At 41.7% G+C, this 15,793-nt stretch overlaps 1 protein-coding gene across 3 annotated transcripts in view; it reads left to right on the plus strand.

The window, feature by feature from the left end:
• The window catches only part of LOC106601875 (ubiquitin carboxyl-terminal hydrolase 22), an 80,400-nt gene extending 65,537 nt beyond the window's left edge, over nt 1-14,863 (plus strand). For all 3 annotated transcript variants that reach the window (XM_045715669.1, XM_045715667.1, XM_045715668.1), the window contains 3 exons: nt 6,521-6,583; nt 9,730-9,879; nt 12,576-14,863. In XM_045715669.1, the coding sequence (XP_045571625.1) occupies nt 6,521-6,583; nt 9,730-9,879; nt 12,576-12,618 (256 nt within the window). In that variant the 3' untranslated portion in view covers nt 12,619-14,863. The remainder of the gene's footprint in view (nt 1-6,520; nt 6,584-9,729; nt 9,880-12,575) is intronic.
• Nucleotides 14,864-15,793: the final 930 nt, after the last annotated feature.

Here is a 15,793-nt window from a genome sequence, read left to right on the forward strand (position 1 = left end):
TATCATATACCCTGCCTTCCTACTGTCTATCATATACCCTGCCTTCCTACTGTCTATCATATACCCTGCCTTCCTACTGTCTATCCTATACCCTGCCTTCCTACTGTCTATCATATACCCTGCCTTCCTACTGTCTATCATATACCCTGCCTTCCTACTGTCTATCATATACCCTGCCTTCCTACTGTCTATCATATACCCTGCCTTCCTACTGTCTATCATATACCCTGCCTTCCTACTGTCTATCATATACCCTGCCTTCCTACTGTCTATCATATACCCTGCCTTCCTACTGTCTATCATATACCCTGCCTTCCTACTGTCTATCATATACCCTGCCTTCCTACTGTCTATCATATACCCTGCCTTCCTACTGTCTATCATATACCCTGCCTTCCTACTGTCTATCATATACCCTGCCTTCCTACTGTCTATCATATACCCTGCCTTCCTACTGTCTATCATATACCCTGCCTTCCTACTGTCTATCATATACCCTGCCTTCCTACTGTCTATCATATACCCTGCCTTCCTACTGTCTATCATATACCCTGCCTTCCTACTGTCTATCATATACCCTGCCTTCCTACTGTCTATCATATACCCTGCCTTCCTACTGTCTATCATATACCCTGCCTTCCTACTGTCTATCATATACCCTGCCTTCCTACTGTCTATCATATACCCTGCCTCCCTACTGTCTATCATATACCCTGCCTTCCTACTGTCTATCATATACCCTGCCTTCCTACTGTCTATCATATACCCTGCCTTCCTACTGTCTATCATATACCCTGCCTTCCTACTGTCTATCATATACCCTGCCTTCCTACTGTCTATCATATACCCTGCCTTCCTACTGTCTATCATATACCCTGCCTTCCTACTGTCTATCATATACCCTGCCTTCCTACTGTCTATCCTATACCCTGCCTTCCTACTGTCTATCATATACCCTGCCTTCCTACTGTCTATCATATACCCTGCCTTCCTACTGTCTATCATATACCCTGCCTTCCTACTGTCTATCATATACCCTGCCTTCCTACTGTCTATCATATACCCTGCCTTCCTACTGTCTATCATATACCCTGCCTTCCTACTGTCTATCATATACCCTGCCTTCCTACTGTCTATCATATACCCTGCCTTCCTACTGTCTATCCTATACCCTGCCTTCCTACTGTCTATCATATACCCTGCCTTCCTACTGTCTATCATATACCCTGCCTTCCTACTGTCTATCATATACCCTGCCTTCCTACTGTCTATCATATACCCTGCCTTCCTACTGTCTATCATATACCCTGCCTTCCTACTGTCTATCATATACCCTGCCTTCCTACTGTCTATCATATACCCTGCCTTCCTACTGTCTATCATATACCCTGCCTTCCTACTGTCTATCATATACCCTGCCTTCCTACTGTCTATCATATACCCTGCCTTCCTACTGTCTATCATATACCCTGCCTTCCTACTGTCTATCATATACCCTGCCTTCCTACTGTCTATCATATACCCTGCCTTCCTACTGTCTATCATATACCCTGCCTTCCTACTGTCTATCATATACCCTGCCTTCCTACTGTCTATCATATACCCTGCCTTCCTACTGTCTATCATATACCCTGCCTTCCTACTGTCTATCATATACCCTGCCTTCCTACTGTCTATCATATACCCTGCCTTCCTACTGTCTATCATATACCCTGCCTTCCTACTGTCTATCATATACCCTGCCTTCCTACTGTCTATCATATACCCTGCCTTCCTACTGTCTATCATATACCCTGCCTTCCTACTGTCTATCATATACCCTGCCTTCCTACTGTCTATCATATACCCTGCCTTCCTACTGTCTATCATATACCCTGCCTTCCTACTGTCTATCATATACCCTGCCTTCCTACTGTCTATCATATACCCTGCCTTCCTACTGTCTATCATATACCCTGCCTTCCTACTGTCTATCATATACCCTGCCTTCCTACTGTCTATCATATACCCTGCCTTCCTACTGTCTATCATATACCCTGCCTTCCTACTGTCTATCATATACCCTGCCTTCCTACTGTCTATCATATACCCTGCCTTCCTACTGTCTATCATATACCCTGCCTTCCTACTGTCTATCATATACCCTGCCTTCCTACTGTCTATCATATACCCTGCCTTCCTACTGTCTATCATATACCCTGCCTTCCTACTGTCTATCATATACCCTGCCTTCCTACTGTCTATCATATACCCTGCCTTCCTACTGTCTATCATATACCCTGCCTTCCTACTGTCTATCATATACCCTGCCTTCCTACTGTCTATCATATACCCTGCCTTCCTACTGTCTATCATATACCCTGCCTTCCTACTGTCTATCATATACCCTGCCTTCCTACTGTCTATCATATACCCTGCCTTCCTACTGTCTATCATATACCCTGCCTTCCTACTGTCTATCATATACCCTGCCTTCCTACTGTCTATCATATACCCTGCCTTCCTACTGTCTATCATATACCCTGCCTTCCTACTGTCTATCATATACCCTGCCTTCCTACTGTCTATCATATACCCTGCCTTCCTACTGTCTATCATATACCCTGCCTTCCTACTGTCTATCATATACCCTGCCTTCCTACTGTCTATCCTATACCCTGCCTTCCTACTGTCTATCATATACCCTGCCTTCCTACTGTCTATCATATACCCTGCCTTCCTACTGTCTATCATATACCCTGCCTTCCTACTGTCTATCCTATACCCTGCCTTCCTACTGTCTATCATATACCCTGCCTTCCTACTGTCTATCATATACCCTGCCTTCCTACTGTCTATCATATACCCTGCCTTCCTACTGTCTATCATATACCCTGCCTTCCTACTGTCTATCATATACCCTGCCTTCCTACTGTCTATCCTATACCCTGCCTTCCTACTGTCTATCATATACCCTGCCTTCCTACTGTCTATCCTATACCCTGCCTTCCTACTGTCTATCCTATACCCTGCCTTCCTACTGTCTATCATATACCCTGCCTTCCTACTGTCTATCATATACCCTGCCTTCCTACTGTCTATCATATACCCTGCCTTCCTACTGTCTATCATATACCCTGCCTTCCTACTGTCTATCATATACCCTGCCTTCCTACTGTCTATCATATACCCTGCCTTCCTACTGTCTATCATATACCCTGCCTTCCTACTGTCTATCCTATACCCTGCCTTCCTACTGTCTATCATATACCCTGCCTTCCTACTGTCTATCCTATACCCTGCCTTCCTACTGTCTATCATATACCCTGCCTTCCTACTGTCTATCATATACCCTGCCTTCCTACTGTCTATCATATACCCTGCCTTCCTACTGTCTATCATATACCCTGCCTTCCTACTGTCTATCATATACCCTGCCTTCCTACTGTCTATCATATACCCTGCCTTCCTACTGTCTATCATATACCCTGCCTTCCTACTGTCTATCATATACCCTGCCTTCCTACTGTCTATCATATACCCTGCCTTCCTACTGTCTATCATATACCCTGCCTTCCTACTGTCTATCATATACCCTGCCTTCCTACTGTCTATCATATACCCTGCCTTCCTACTGTCTATCATATACCCTGCCTTCCTACTGTCTATCCTATACCCTGCCTTCCTACTGTCTATCCTATACCCTGCCTTCCTACTGTCTATCCTATACCCTGCCTTCCTACTGTCTATCATATACCCTGCCTTCCTACTGTCTATCATATACCCTGCCTTCCTACTGTCTATCCTATACCCTGCCTTCCTACTGTCTATCATATACCCTGCCTTCCTACTGTCTATCATATACCCTGCCTTCCTACTGTCTATCATATACCCTGCCTTCCTACTGTCTATCATATACCCTGCCTTCCTACTGTCTATCACATACCCTGCCTCCCTACTGTCTATCATATACCCTGCCTTCCTACTGTCTATCCTATACCCTGCCTTCCTACTGTCTATCCTATACCCTGCCTTCCTACTGTCTATCCTATACCCTGCCTTCCTACTGTCTATCCTATACCCTGCCTTCCTACTGTCTATCATATACCCTGCCTTCCTACTGTCTATCATATACCCTGCCTTCCTACTGTCTATCATATACCCTGCCTTCCTACTGTCTATCATATACCCTGCCTTCCTACTGTCTATCCTATACCCTGCCTTCCTACTGTCTATCATATACCCTGCCTTCCTACTGTCTATCATATACCTTGCCTTCCTACTGTCTATCATATACCCTGCCTTCCTACTGTCTATCCTATATCCTGCCTTCCTACTGTCTATCATATACCTTGCCTTCCTACTGTCTATCATATACCCTGCCTTCCTACTGTCTATCATATACCCTGCCTTCCTACTGTCTATCATATACCCTGCCATCCTACTGTCTATCATATACCCTGCCTTCCTACTGTCTATCATATACCCTGCCTTCCTACTGTCTATCATATACCCTGCCTCCCTACTGTCTATCATATACCCTGCCTTCCTACTGTCTATCATATACCCTGCCTTCCTACTGTCTATCCTATATCCTGCCTTCCTACTGTCTATCATATACCCTGCCTTCCTACTGTCTATCATATACCCTGCCTCCCTACTGTCTATCCTATACCCTGCCTTCCTACTGTCTATCATATACCCTGCCTTCCTACTGTCTATCATATACCCTGCCTCCCTACTGTCTATCATATACCCTGCCTTCCTACTGTCTATCATATACCCTGCCTTCCTACTGTCTATCATATACCCTGCCTTCCTACTGTCTATCATATACCCTGCCTTCCTACTGTCTATCCTATACCCTGCCTTCCTACTGTCTATCCTATACCCTGCCTTCCTACTGTCTATCATATACCCTGCCTTCCTACTGTCTATCCTATACCCTGCCTTCCTACTGTCTATCATATACCCTGCCTTCCTACTGTCTATCATATACCCTGCCTTCCTACTGTCTATCCTATACCCTGCCTTCCTACTGTCTATCCTATACCCTGCCTTCCTACTGTCTATCCTATACCCTGCCTTCCTTCTGTCTATCCTATACCCTGCCTTCCTACTGTCTATCATATACCCTGCCTTCCTACTGTCTATCCTATACCCTGCCTTCCTACTGTCTATCATATACCCTGCCTTCCTACTGTCTATCATATACCCTGCCTTCCTACTGTCTATCATATACCCTGCCTTCCTACTGTCTATCATATACCCTGCCTTCCTACTGTCTATCATATACCCTGCCTTCCTACTGTCTATCATATACCCTGCCTTCCTACTGTCTATCATATACCCTGCCTTCCTACTGTCTATCATATACCCTGCCTTCCTACTGTCTATCATATACCCTGCCTTCCTACTGTCTATCATATACCCTGCCTTCCTACTGTCTATCATATACCCTGCCTTCCTACTGTCTATCATATACCCTGCCTTCCTACTGTCTATCCTATACCCTGCCTTCCTACTGTCTATCCTATACCCTGCCTTCCTACTGTCTATCCTATACCCTGCCTTCCTACTGTCTATCATATACCCTGCCTTCCTACTGTCTGTTCAGCATTGAATCATGCTTTGATCATGCCACACCTCTGGCTGTAGTGTCTGGAGTCAGGAGGCTCTGGCTGTAGTGAGCGGCAGATCAATGGACAGCGAAATAGGAGTGTAGGAGTGAAATAGGAGTGAAATAGGAGTGTAGGAGTGAAATAGGAGTGTAGGAGTGAAATAGGAGTGTAGGAGTGAAATAGGAGTGTAGGAGTGAAATAGGAGTGTAGGAGTGAAATAGGAGTGTAGGAGTGAAATAGGAGTGTAGGAGTGAAATAGGAGTGTAGGAGTGAAATAGGAGTGTAGGAGTGAAATAGGAGTGTAGGAGTGAAATAGGAGTGAAATAGGAGTATAGGAGTGAAATAGGAGTGTCTGTCTGCTTATTATGCAGGACATCCCTGCCACCTAGTGGATGTGTGGGACACTTTCATGTCAACCTCTGGGGGTTCTTTGTGCTTTTAAATAGTTTAAAACTGGAGAAATTGCTTTACCCCGAAATCAATCAATCCAAGACACTGTATTATGTCTGAAAACTCATGACAGAATTCTAGTATGTAGTAACACTTTCCTTCATAACACTTCATACGGTGACATAACAGATTGTAGTAACAGTCACTCCTGAACTAACACTCTTACTACCACTGACTTTGCTGTTTAACCTCCTTGTTGAGGAAACATGAGCTCACTATGACTGATATGTGCTTTTCTCACCCAGCTACCTTAAGATGAATGCACTTTAAGTCGCAGGGGATAAGAGCATCAGCTTAATGTCTACAATAGAAATGTAACCGTCACTGTGAGCCTGTCATTTGAATGACTGTTATGTAACCATGTATGTGTCTGTTACATATTGGATGATGTTCTTCTCACTGTCCCGTGTCAATGTAGTGGTTGTCATTTGATATGAGCATGCATGTGACAGTGTCTCTGTCCTCTACAGTAAGGAGAGCAGGATGAATGGCCAGTATCAACAGACAGTAGAAGTATTAAACAACGACAATAAGTAAGTATGTTATGATAAACAACAACAACATATCCCAAGTAAACAGCACCAGATCTGGCTCAAGTAAGATTGAAATGATGTTTAAATACTTGATCTGGGCTTGATTGAGCTTGCCTTGCACAATGGAACCAAGAACATAGCTGAAAAAGTGCCAACATGGCCCACCAAGCACTCCAGACAAGCTAAAACAAACGCTGAAAGGATTTCAAAGATTTCCACTAGTATTTGATCCTAGGTATGAATAGCACCTTATTCAAATGTTGATCGGGTTTCCTTGTATGCCGTTTGTAATTTATTTGACAACGGATGCACAGAAAAAAAGCTAGATTAATTTCATTATAATTGTTTCCATTCTAGCACAACAGCGAATGCTAACGGCGTGGAGCGTCCTAGTCCGACTCCCAAATGAAATCAATTTAAACACTATTAAAAGTAGCTCAATTTTTCCTCATCCATGGCAGTTACAATGGCATTCATTTTCCAAGACATTTACCAGGGTTAAATGAATCAGTGTTATACAGTACCATTTCTAATTGGTATTTTGACTGGAGTAGTAAGGACAAGAGTGTTCATGACCATGGTCCCTGTGACTATTTTGATGGATTGGATGAAGGCCATTGACTGTCCCTCTGACTAGTTGACATGGTCAGAGAAATGGATGTATAAACTATGAGGAATAGGTGAAGCCAGAATAATCAGGTGAAGTTAATATATACCACCAGCTGTGTTATAAAGTACTTTAAGTCAACCTCGCTTCCTTCTCCACTGTCCCTGTGTGTCTTGTGGTGGAGCAGGTATTCTCTGTTTAACTGTGTGTGTTGTGGTGGAGCAGGTATTCTCTGTTTAACTGTGTGTGTTGTGGTGGAGCAGGTATTGTCTGTTTAACTGTGTGTGTTGTGGTGGAGCAGGTATTCTCTGTTTAACCTCTGGGTGGGCTGACATCCAGCGAAAAATCCTATCGCCATTAGCATAACAAAATGTAATATATATATTTTTTCAAATATAGGACTATGTTATATCGTTTTATAGATACACCTCTCCTGAATCGAACCACGTTGTCCGATTTCAAAAAGGCTTTACAGCAAAAGCAAAACATTATATTATGTTAGAGGAGTATATCGTAAAAGTAGCCACATAGCCATTTTCCGACCAACCACATGCATCACAAATAACCAAAAAACAGCTAAATGCAGCACTAACCTTTGACAATCTTCATCAGATGACACTCCTAGGACATCATGTTACACAATACATGCATTCTTTTGTTCGATAAAGTTCATATTTATATATAAAAACAGCATTTTACATCGGTGCGTGACGTTGACTATTTTCCCTCAAATGCATCCGGTGAAAAAGCGCTACAATTTACTAAATTACTATTCGAAAACATTTTTAAAATGTAATATTGTCATTCTAAGATTTATAGATGAATATCTCTTGAAAGCACCTGTAATGCCAGATTTAAAAATAACTTTACTGGGTAATCACACTTTGCGATAAAAGGGGATGCGATACTCAGAAAAATAGGCTAGCAATACAGGTCAGCGCCATCTTGGAACAATCGCATATCAAATCTACTCTTGTATACTATTCTCAATAATACCTTACCTTTGATTATCTTCATCAGAAAGCACTTCCAGGAATCCCAGGTCCACAACAAATGTATTTTCGTTCGAAAAAGTTAATCCTTTATGTTCCAATAGCTTGTTCTTGTTAGCGCGTTCTGAAGGCTGCTCCAAAAGTTCCGTCGGCCGCGGGACTCCTCTTTCAACAAAATGCATTTTTTATTTATTTAGGTTCGTTCAAACATGTCAAACGTTGTATAACATAAATCTTTAGGGCCTTTTTCAACCAGAGCTCCAATAACATTCAAGGGGGACGATTGCATTGTCTTTCAAAACGTTTCGAAAGGGGAGGGTAGCCAGGGGCGCCGGCGTCATAATGGTGATGGCCCTCCTCATGTGACCACGTTCCACAGACTCTCATTGTGTCAGTTTTCACAGTAGAAGGCTCAAACCACTTTGTAAAGACTGGGGACATCTAGTGGAAGCAATAGGACGTGCTCAATGAACCATTGCTCACGGTGTGATTTATAGGCAAAGTGATGAAGTTGAGTCCGCAATTCAGAATTCCACTTCCTGTTAAGATCTGTCTCGGGGTTTTGACTGCCATATGAGTTCTGTTATACTCACAGACACCATTCAAACAGCTTAGAAACTTTAGGGTGTTTTCTATCCACAAGTATTAATTATATGCATATCCTAGCTTCTGAGTTTGAGTAGGAGGCCGTTTAAAATGGGCACTAATTGTTTTCAAAAATCGCTGTAGCGCCCCCTATCCTTGGCAACCGTCAAGAGGTTAACTGTGTGTGTTGTGGTGGAGCAGGTATTCTCTGTTTAACTCTCCACTGTCCCTGTGTGTGTTGTGGTGGAGCAGGTATCCTCTGTTTAACTGTGTGTGTTGTGGTGGAGCAGGTATTCTCTGTTTAACTGTCTGTGTGTTGTGGTGGAGCAGGTATTCTCTGTTTAACTGTCTGTGTGTTGTGGTGGAGCAGGTATTCTCTGTTTAACTGTGTGTGTTGTGGTGGAACAGGTATTCTCTGTTTAACTGTGTGTGTTGTGGTGGAGCAGGTATTCTATGTTTAACTGTCTGTGTGTTGTGGTGGAACAGGTATTCTCTGTTTAACTGTCTGTGTGTTGTGGTGGAACAGGTATTCTCTGTTTAACTGTGTGTGTGTTGTGGTGGAGCAGGTATTCTCTGTTTAACTGTCTGTGTGTTGTGGTAGAACAGGTATTCTCTGTTTAACTGTCTGTGTGTTGTGGTGGAGCAGGTATTCTCTGTTTAACTGTGTGTGTGTTGTGGTGGAACAGGTATTCTCTGTTTAACTGTGTGTGTGTTGTGGTGGAGCAGGTATTCTCTGTTTAACTGTGTGTGTTGTGGTGGAACAGGTATTCTCTGTTTAACTGTGTGTGTGTTGTGGTGGAGCAGGTATTCTCTGTTTAACTGTGTGTGTGTTGTGGTGGAACAGGTATTCTCTGTTTAACTGTGTGTGTGTTGTGGTGGAGCAGGTATTCTCTGTTTAACTGTGTGTGTGTTGTGGTGGAGCAGGTATTCTCTGTTTAACTGTGTGTGTTGTGGTGGAGCAGGTATTCTCTGTTTGCGGTGGTGAACCACCAGGGCACCCTGGAGAGTGGTCACTACACCAGCTTCATCCGCCAACACAAGGACCAGTGGTTCAAGTGTGACGACGCCATCATCACAAAGGCCAGCATCAAGGACGTGTTGGACAGTGAAGGGTGGGTCGTCAGACACCAGACTCCACGGTCATTTTCTTTAGAAAACAGACTGAAAGAAAAGACTGGAGCAGGGAGGGACTACTAATAGAAAAACACTACTATTCGGTTTCTGTTGTAAAATATTTTGACTGTTCAGTGGGGTACACTGTAGCAAAACGTTTTTCAGAGGAAAACAAAAGGTTGTGTTATTGAACAAGTTCAGGTAGTACCTCCAGGTTTCAATCAATTTCCAAACGTTTTCTCCCCACTGAACATAACCCTGAGAATCCATTTCAGTCAAGTTACTCTCAGTTGATTTGGATGTGGAATTTCTGTGGGATTGCGGTTCAATACCCGCGTTCATGTTCAGAACTACCTGTACAACTACTGCTACTACCTGAACGTGTCCAATATGAACACAGATTTCCATTTCTTGTTGTTGCAAAATGTTTTGTGTGCTCTACTGAACACAATGTTAGATTGCCTTCAATTTAGATTTAATTGACCCCAACTCTAGAGGTCGATTCCATCCATACACATTCTTATAGTGTTAACAACACTGAACAACCCCACACAAACTGACCACATTTAAGTGAACTATTTTCCTGTACTATTACTACTAATCACATTTAAGTCTAATAGTGCTTTCCCTCGTCTGCTACTAATACTAATACTACTAATACTGTTACTAATACTACTACTGCTAATGCTACTAATACTGTTACTAATACTACTGATACTACTGCTACTAATACTACTGCTGCTGCTACTGCTGCTACTTCTACAGCTACTACTATTACTGCTACTGCTGCTACTACTACTTACTACTGCTACGAATACTACTGCTACTAATACTATTGCTACTACTGCTATTAATACTGCTCCTGCTACTAATACTACTGCAACTAGTACTACTACTGCTGCTGCTAGTACTACTACTTACTACTACTACTGCTGCTACTACTACAGCTGCTACTACTACTACAGCTACTACTACTACAAATCACATTTAATCTAACTATTTCCCTTTACTACTACTACTGCTAATAATAATTCTACTACTGCTGCTGCTACTACTACTACTAATCACATTTAAGTCTAATAGCACTTTCCCAGTACTACTACTACTACTAATAATCACATTTAATCTAACTATTTCCCTTTACTACTGCTAATACTACTCCTGCTACTAATAATACTACTACTGCTACTGCTTCTACTACTATTACTATTACTACTACTACTACTACTACTACTACTACTAATCACATTTAAGTCTAATAGTTATTTCCCTGTAGTACTACTACTACTGCTACTACTACTAATCACATTTAATCAAACTATTTCCCTGTACTAATAATACTGCTACTATTACTGCTACTACTACTAATCACATTTAAGTCTAATAACTATTTCCCTGTACTACTACTGCTACTACTGCTAATCACATTTAAGTCTAATAGTTATTTCCCTGTACTGCTACTAATCACATTTAATCTAACTATTTCCCTGTACTACTAATACTGCTACTATTACTGCTACTACTATTAATCACATTTAAGTCTAATAGCACTTTCCCTGTAGTACTACTACTAATCACATTTAATCTAACTATTTCCCTGCACTACTACTACTGCTACTACTACTAATCACATTTAAGTCTAATAACTATTTCCCTGTACTACTGCTACTACTGCTACTACTGCTACTACTACTAATCATATTTAAGTCTAATAGTTATTTCCCTGTACTGCTACTGCTACTACTACTACTACTACTAATCACATTTAATCTATTTCCCTGCACTGCTTCTACTACTACTACTACTACTACTACTACTACTACTACTACTACTAATCACATTTAAGTCTAATAGCTATTTCCCTGTACTACTACTTCTACTACTAATCACATTTAATTTAACTATTTCCCTGTACTACTAATTCTGCTGCTACTACTACTACTACTACTACTACTACTAATCACATGTAAGTCTAATAGCACTTTCTCTGTAGTACTACTACTACTACTGCTACTAATCATATTTAATCTAACTATTTCCCTGCACTACTACTACTACTACTACTACTACTACTAATCACATGTAAGTCTAATAGCACTTTCTCTGTAGTACTACTACTACTACTGCTACTAATCACATTTAAACGAACTATTTCCCTGCACTACTACTACTACTACTACTACTACTACTACTACTACTACTACTAATCACATTTAAGTCTAATAGCTATTTCCCTGTACTACTACTACTACTACTACTACTACTACTACTACTACTACTACTACTACTGCTGCTACTAATCACATTTAATCTAACTATTTCCCTGTACTACTGCTACTACTATTAATCACATTTAAGTCTAATAGCACTTTCTCTGTAGTACTACTACTACTACTGCTACTAATCATATTTAATCTAACTATTTCCCTGCACTACTACTACTACTACTACTACTACTACTACTACTACTACTGCTACTAATCACATGTAATCTAACTATTTCCCTGTACTACTAATACTGCTACTATTACTGCTACTACTATTAATCACATTTAAGTCTAATAGCACTTTCTCTGTAGTACTACTACTGCTACTAATCACATTTAATCTAACTATGTCCCTGCACTACTACTACTACTACTACTACTACTACTAATCACATGTAAGTCTAATAGCTATGTTCCTTTCCCCTCAGGTATCTCCTGTTCTATCACAAGCAGTTCCTGGAGTATGAGTAGCCTTACCTTGGAGACCGCTGACTCTGCGGAGAACCAACCAACCCAACACTCAAAGAGATGAGAGGAACCAACCAATGACTGTGGAACAGAGGACGATAAAACACGAACACACAAACCTACCTGAAACTCTGACTATACCAGTTACTACTACCCCCCCGACAGGGGTGAGAGTCTAACATAAACAATCACTAATAAATAGTGAAAAATCATGCAAAACTTGTTCAAAAACAGCACTGAGCTCCCGGCATCTACTTGACACAGCTGAATGGAGAAAGAGAATGAGGAAAAGTAGAGTGGTGTGGGTGGGAAGGAACCCTCCCTCTCTCTCCCTCACTGCGCCCCTTTTCTGACGTTGGGGCGGAGCCTTGGCGAGAGTGATTGACAGTTCTGTGGAGAGGAAGTAGGAGGAAAGAGGGCACAGTCGGGCTCAAACCCTTAAACTACAGTATTCAATTGTGACTTCTTGTTTCTTTCCTCATGGTGCTCTCGTTTCCACCAACCAAGCATTTACCATACAGTCGCGATGGGAGGAGACTGTCCACGTCTTTATATGCATACACAACTGAATGCAAAAGCGATATACACTACAACAACAAAACAAAAGTATGGTATTATTTAAATTAAAATAGCAAACAAGGTCAGGTTATGATTGTTATTTAGTTCTGGAATATGCTATATGATCCCTCTAGTACATCTATTTTCTTAAAGAGGAAAAGTGAGAGAACTGAGAGCTCGAGACGCCATCCTTGCTAGTTTCCTGGTAAGCGTAGCCAAACACGAAAAATGGACTTGGAGCAAACTGAACGTACCCATGTTCAAACTATTTTTTTGTTTATTATTTTCTTGTTTAATTTTGGTTGAGGGCAAGGGAATATCTATTTTTTTATTTAGTGACTCGTTCATTGAAATTCTTTGTGTACCGTTTCTTTCCAGTGTCCACGTTAATCTCATCGTTCTGTTTTGTTGCGGTGCAGTAATGTCCCTTCCCTGCTGTCATGGTAACTTCAGAAGACGTTATATCGATGTAGTATTCTTTATCGTGGAAAGTGTTGTTGGGTATATAATGATGGTGGTGATTTTAAATTGGCTCACTTTTGGCTGTTGACATTTTTGAGAAAAGCTATAGGTTTCTTGTGGCATTATGAAGTAGAGGCAATGTATTCTCTGTAGCTTGGTCCCAGATCTGTTTGTGCTGTCTTGCTAAAACTCTTATAGGAGCTGGCAAGCCATCACAAACAGATCTGGGACCAGGCTAGGCACAGTATGTTTAGAGGATTAGAGGCCATGGCTATCAGACTGCTGTGGGTCTTTTTAGAATGCAGCCACTCAAACTGAAGGCCTCTGCAGCACAGTAGGGTGCATACCTGGGGCAAATCGCTTGCTATTCCCCATATACTGCAGAGACAAATGTAGTTCTCTAGGGAATAGTGGGCCATTTCAAACACAGACCTAGAGTCCGTCAACTAAAGCGATGTGCTAACATAAGCCTACTGCAACACAGCTGTGCAGGTCGAGGGCAAAACTGAAATGGCTCGCTATTCCCTATATAGTGCACTACTTTTGAATTCTGTCCAATAGTTGTGCACTACATAGGGAATAGAGTGCCATTTTGGACGCATGTCAGTCTGTCTTAATGTCGCCTTGGGCAATAATATCTCGACGCCTACACCTCTTCTGTTACAAGACTCCATTGACTATGATATTTGTACTGTGTTGGGGGGGATAAATGACGATGATGAAAGATTGGCGCTGTCTGTTTGCTGCACCTGATCCAGTTTTGAATCCAGCCGTGTTCTCTTATTATCCACAACAACAACCACACGTGGCTTGTTCAGACTAAGGTCATGTTCATTAGGCACCAAATAGAAAACTCACAAACTGGGAGGGACTGCTTGGGCTTGTCCCATGAGAAAAGCTCATTTAAGTTTTCCGTGGCAAAACGTTTTAAAACGTTATCCATTGCGTGCCCTGATGTGAACGACCCAATGTGGCTTGTGGTACGTTGTCTCTGCAGTGCAGTAACACAGTTCTCTATCCTATCAGTATGATGTCTGAATTCTGATTCTAAAAAGAAAGAACACAAATGTGTTATTAGGTATTTTATGTTTGAATATCACTGTGTATGTAAAGATTTAAAAAATAAATGTGGGGAAAAATGTATACCACATTGATACCGCAACACTTTTGGTCTGGTTCAGCTGCTCGGGAAACCAACAATACAAATAAATAAAACGTCTATCCTCTGGTCTGGTACAGATGGTCCATTATTGAACCCTGAGCCAGAACAGATGGTAGAAGAACAGAGAAATCACACGTTTAAGTGGTCGCACCACCAAGGCTTCCGATGCATCATAGCGGTCTGAGAGAAGAGTGCCACCCAGAGGTCATTCAGGAACGCGTAAGGAGGTGAGAGGAGAGACATTGTCCGTTTCAGTGATTAAACTCAGAACTCGTGGTCCTTTTTTCTCTTTAATTAGAACATACTCTGTCTCCATTGCCTGATTTCTTCCTTCTTTTTAAATCTATTCCATCTTTTCTCTAGTGTAGTGTGCAGTTTCATGGTGTAGAATGACAACGTTTGGATAGAAATGCATTTAGTAGAAATGAATGTCCGATAGAATAGGAAATGGTGTCAGAATGAATAGCTATCTTTAAAGCTGTGTTTCACGTCACTGAACACATCCCTGTAGGTAAACCACGAACACAGAGACAGAAGATGGAGAACTGCCTGCCACAGATGTGGATACTAGTTTCCCTGAAGCCCTCTACATTATAGTTTGGGGCGACAGGGAGCCTAGTGGGTAGAGATCCTCCGTGAGCAGAGCTGTGTACGTCATCCATTTCGTATGTTAAGGTATGTGTTTAAGATCCCGTTCAAGCTCTTTTAATGCCTGATGCTTACTAGCTTGTTTCTCTTGCTGTGTCATTCTGTTTCCCTGAAGCCCTCCATAGTAGATTAAGTGACTTGTTCCAATAGATCCTAGTGGAGTCAATAACCTCATGGTAGTGTTAGGAAATGTCAGTTTAGATGGCATATTATGCCTATTCTCTGGTCCTGCAGCCTAAGAATTGAGCACTCCCACATTTTGAGTGGTGTTTCCACTGTTTGGGTGGTGATTGGCTGAGGCTGTATGTGGTCTCAGGTATAGTACAACATGAGTACAATAGTTCTAAA

This window comes from Salmo salar, chromosome ssa03 (assembly GCF_905237065.1).
Source record: "Salmo salar chromosome ssa03, Ssal_v3.1, whole genome shotgun sequence".
Classification (NCBI taxonomy): domain Eukaryota; kingdom Metazoa; phylum Chordata; class Actinopteri; order Salmoniformes; family Salmonidae; genus Salmo; species Salmo salar.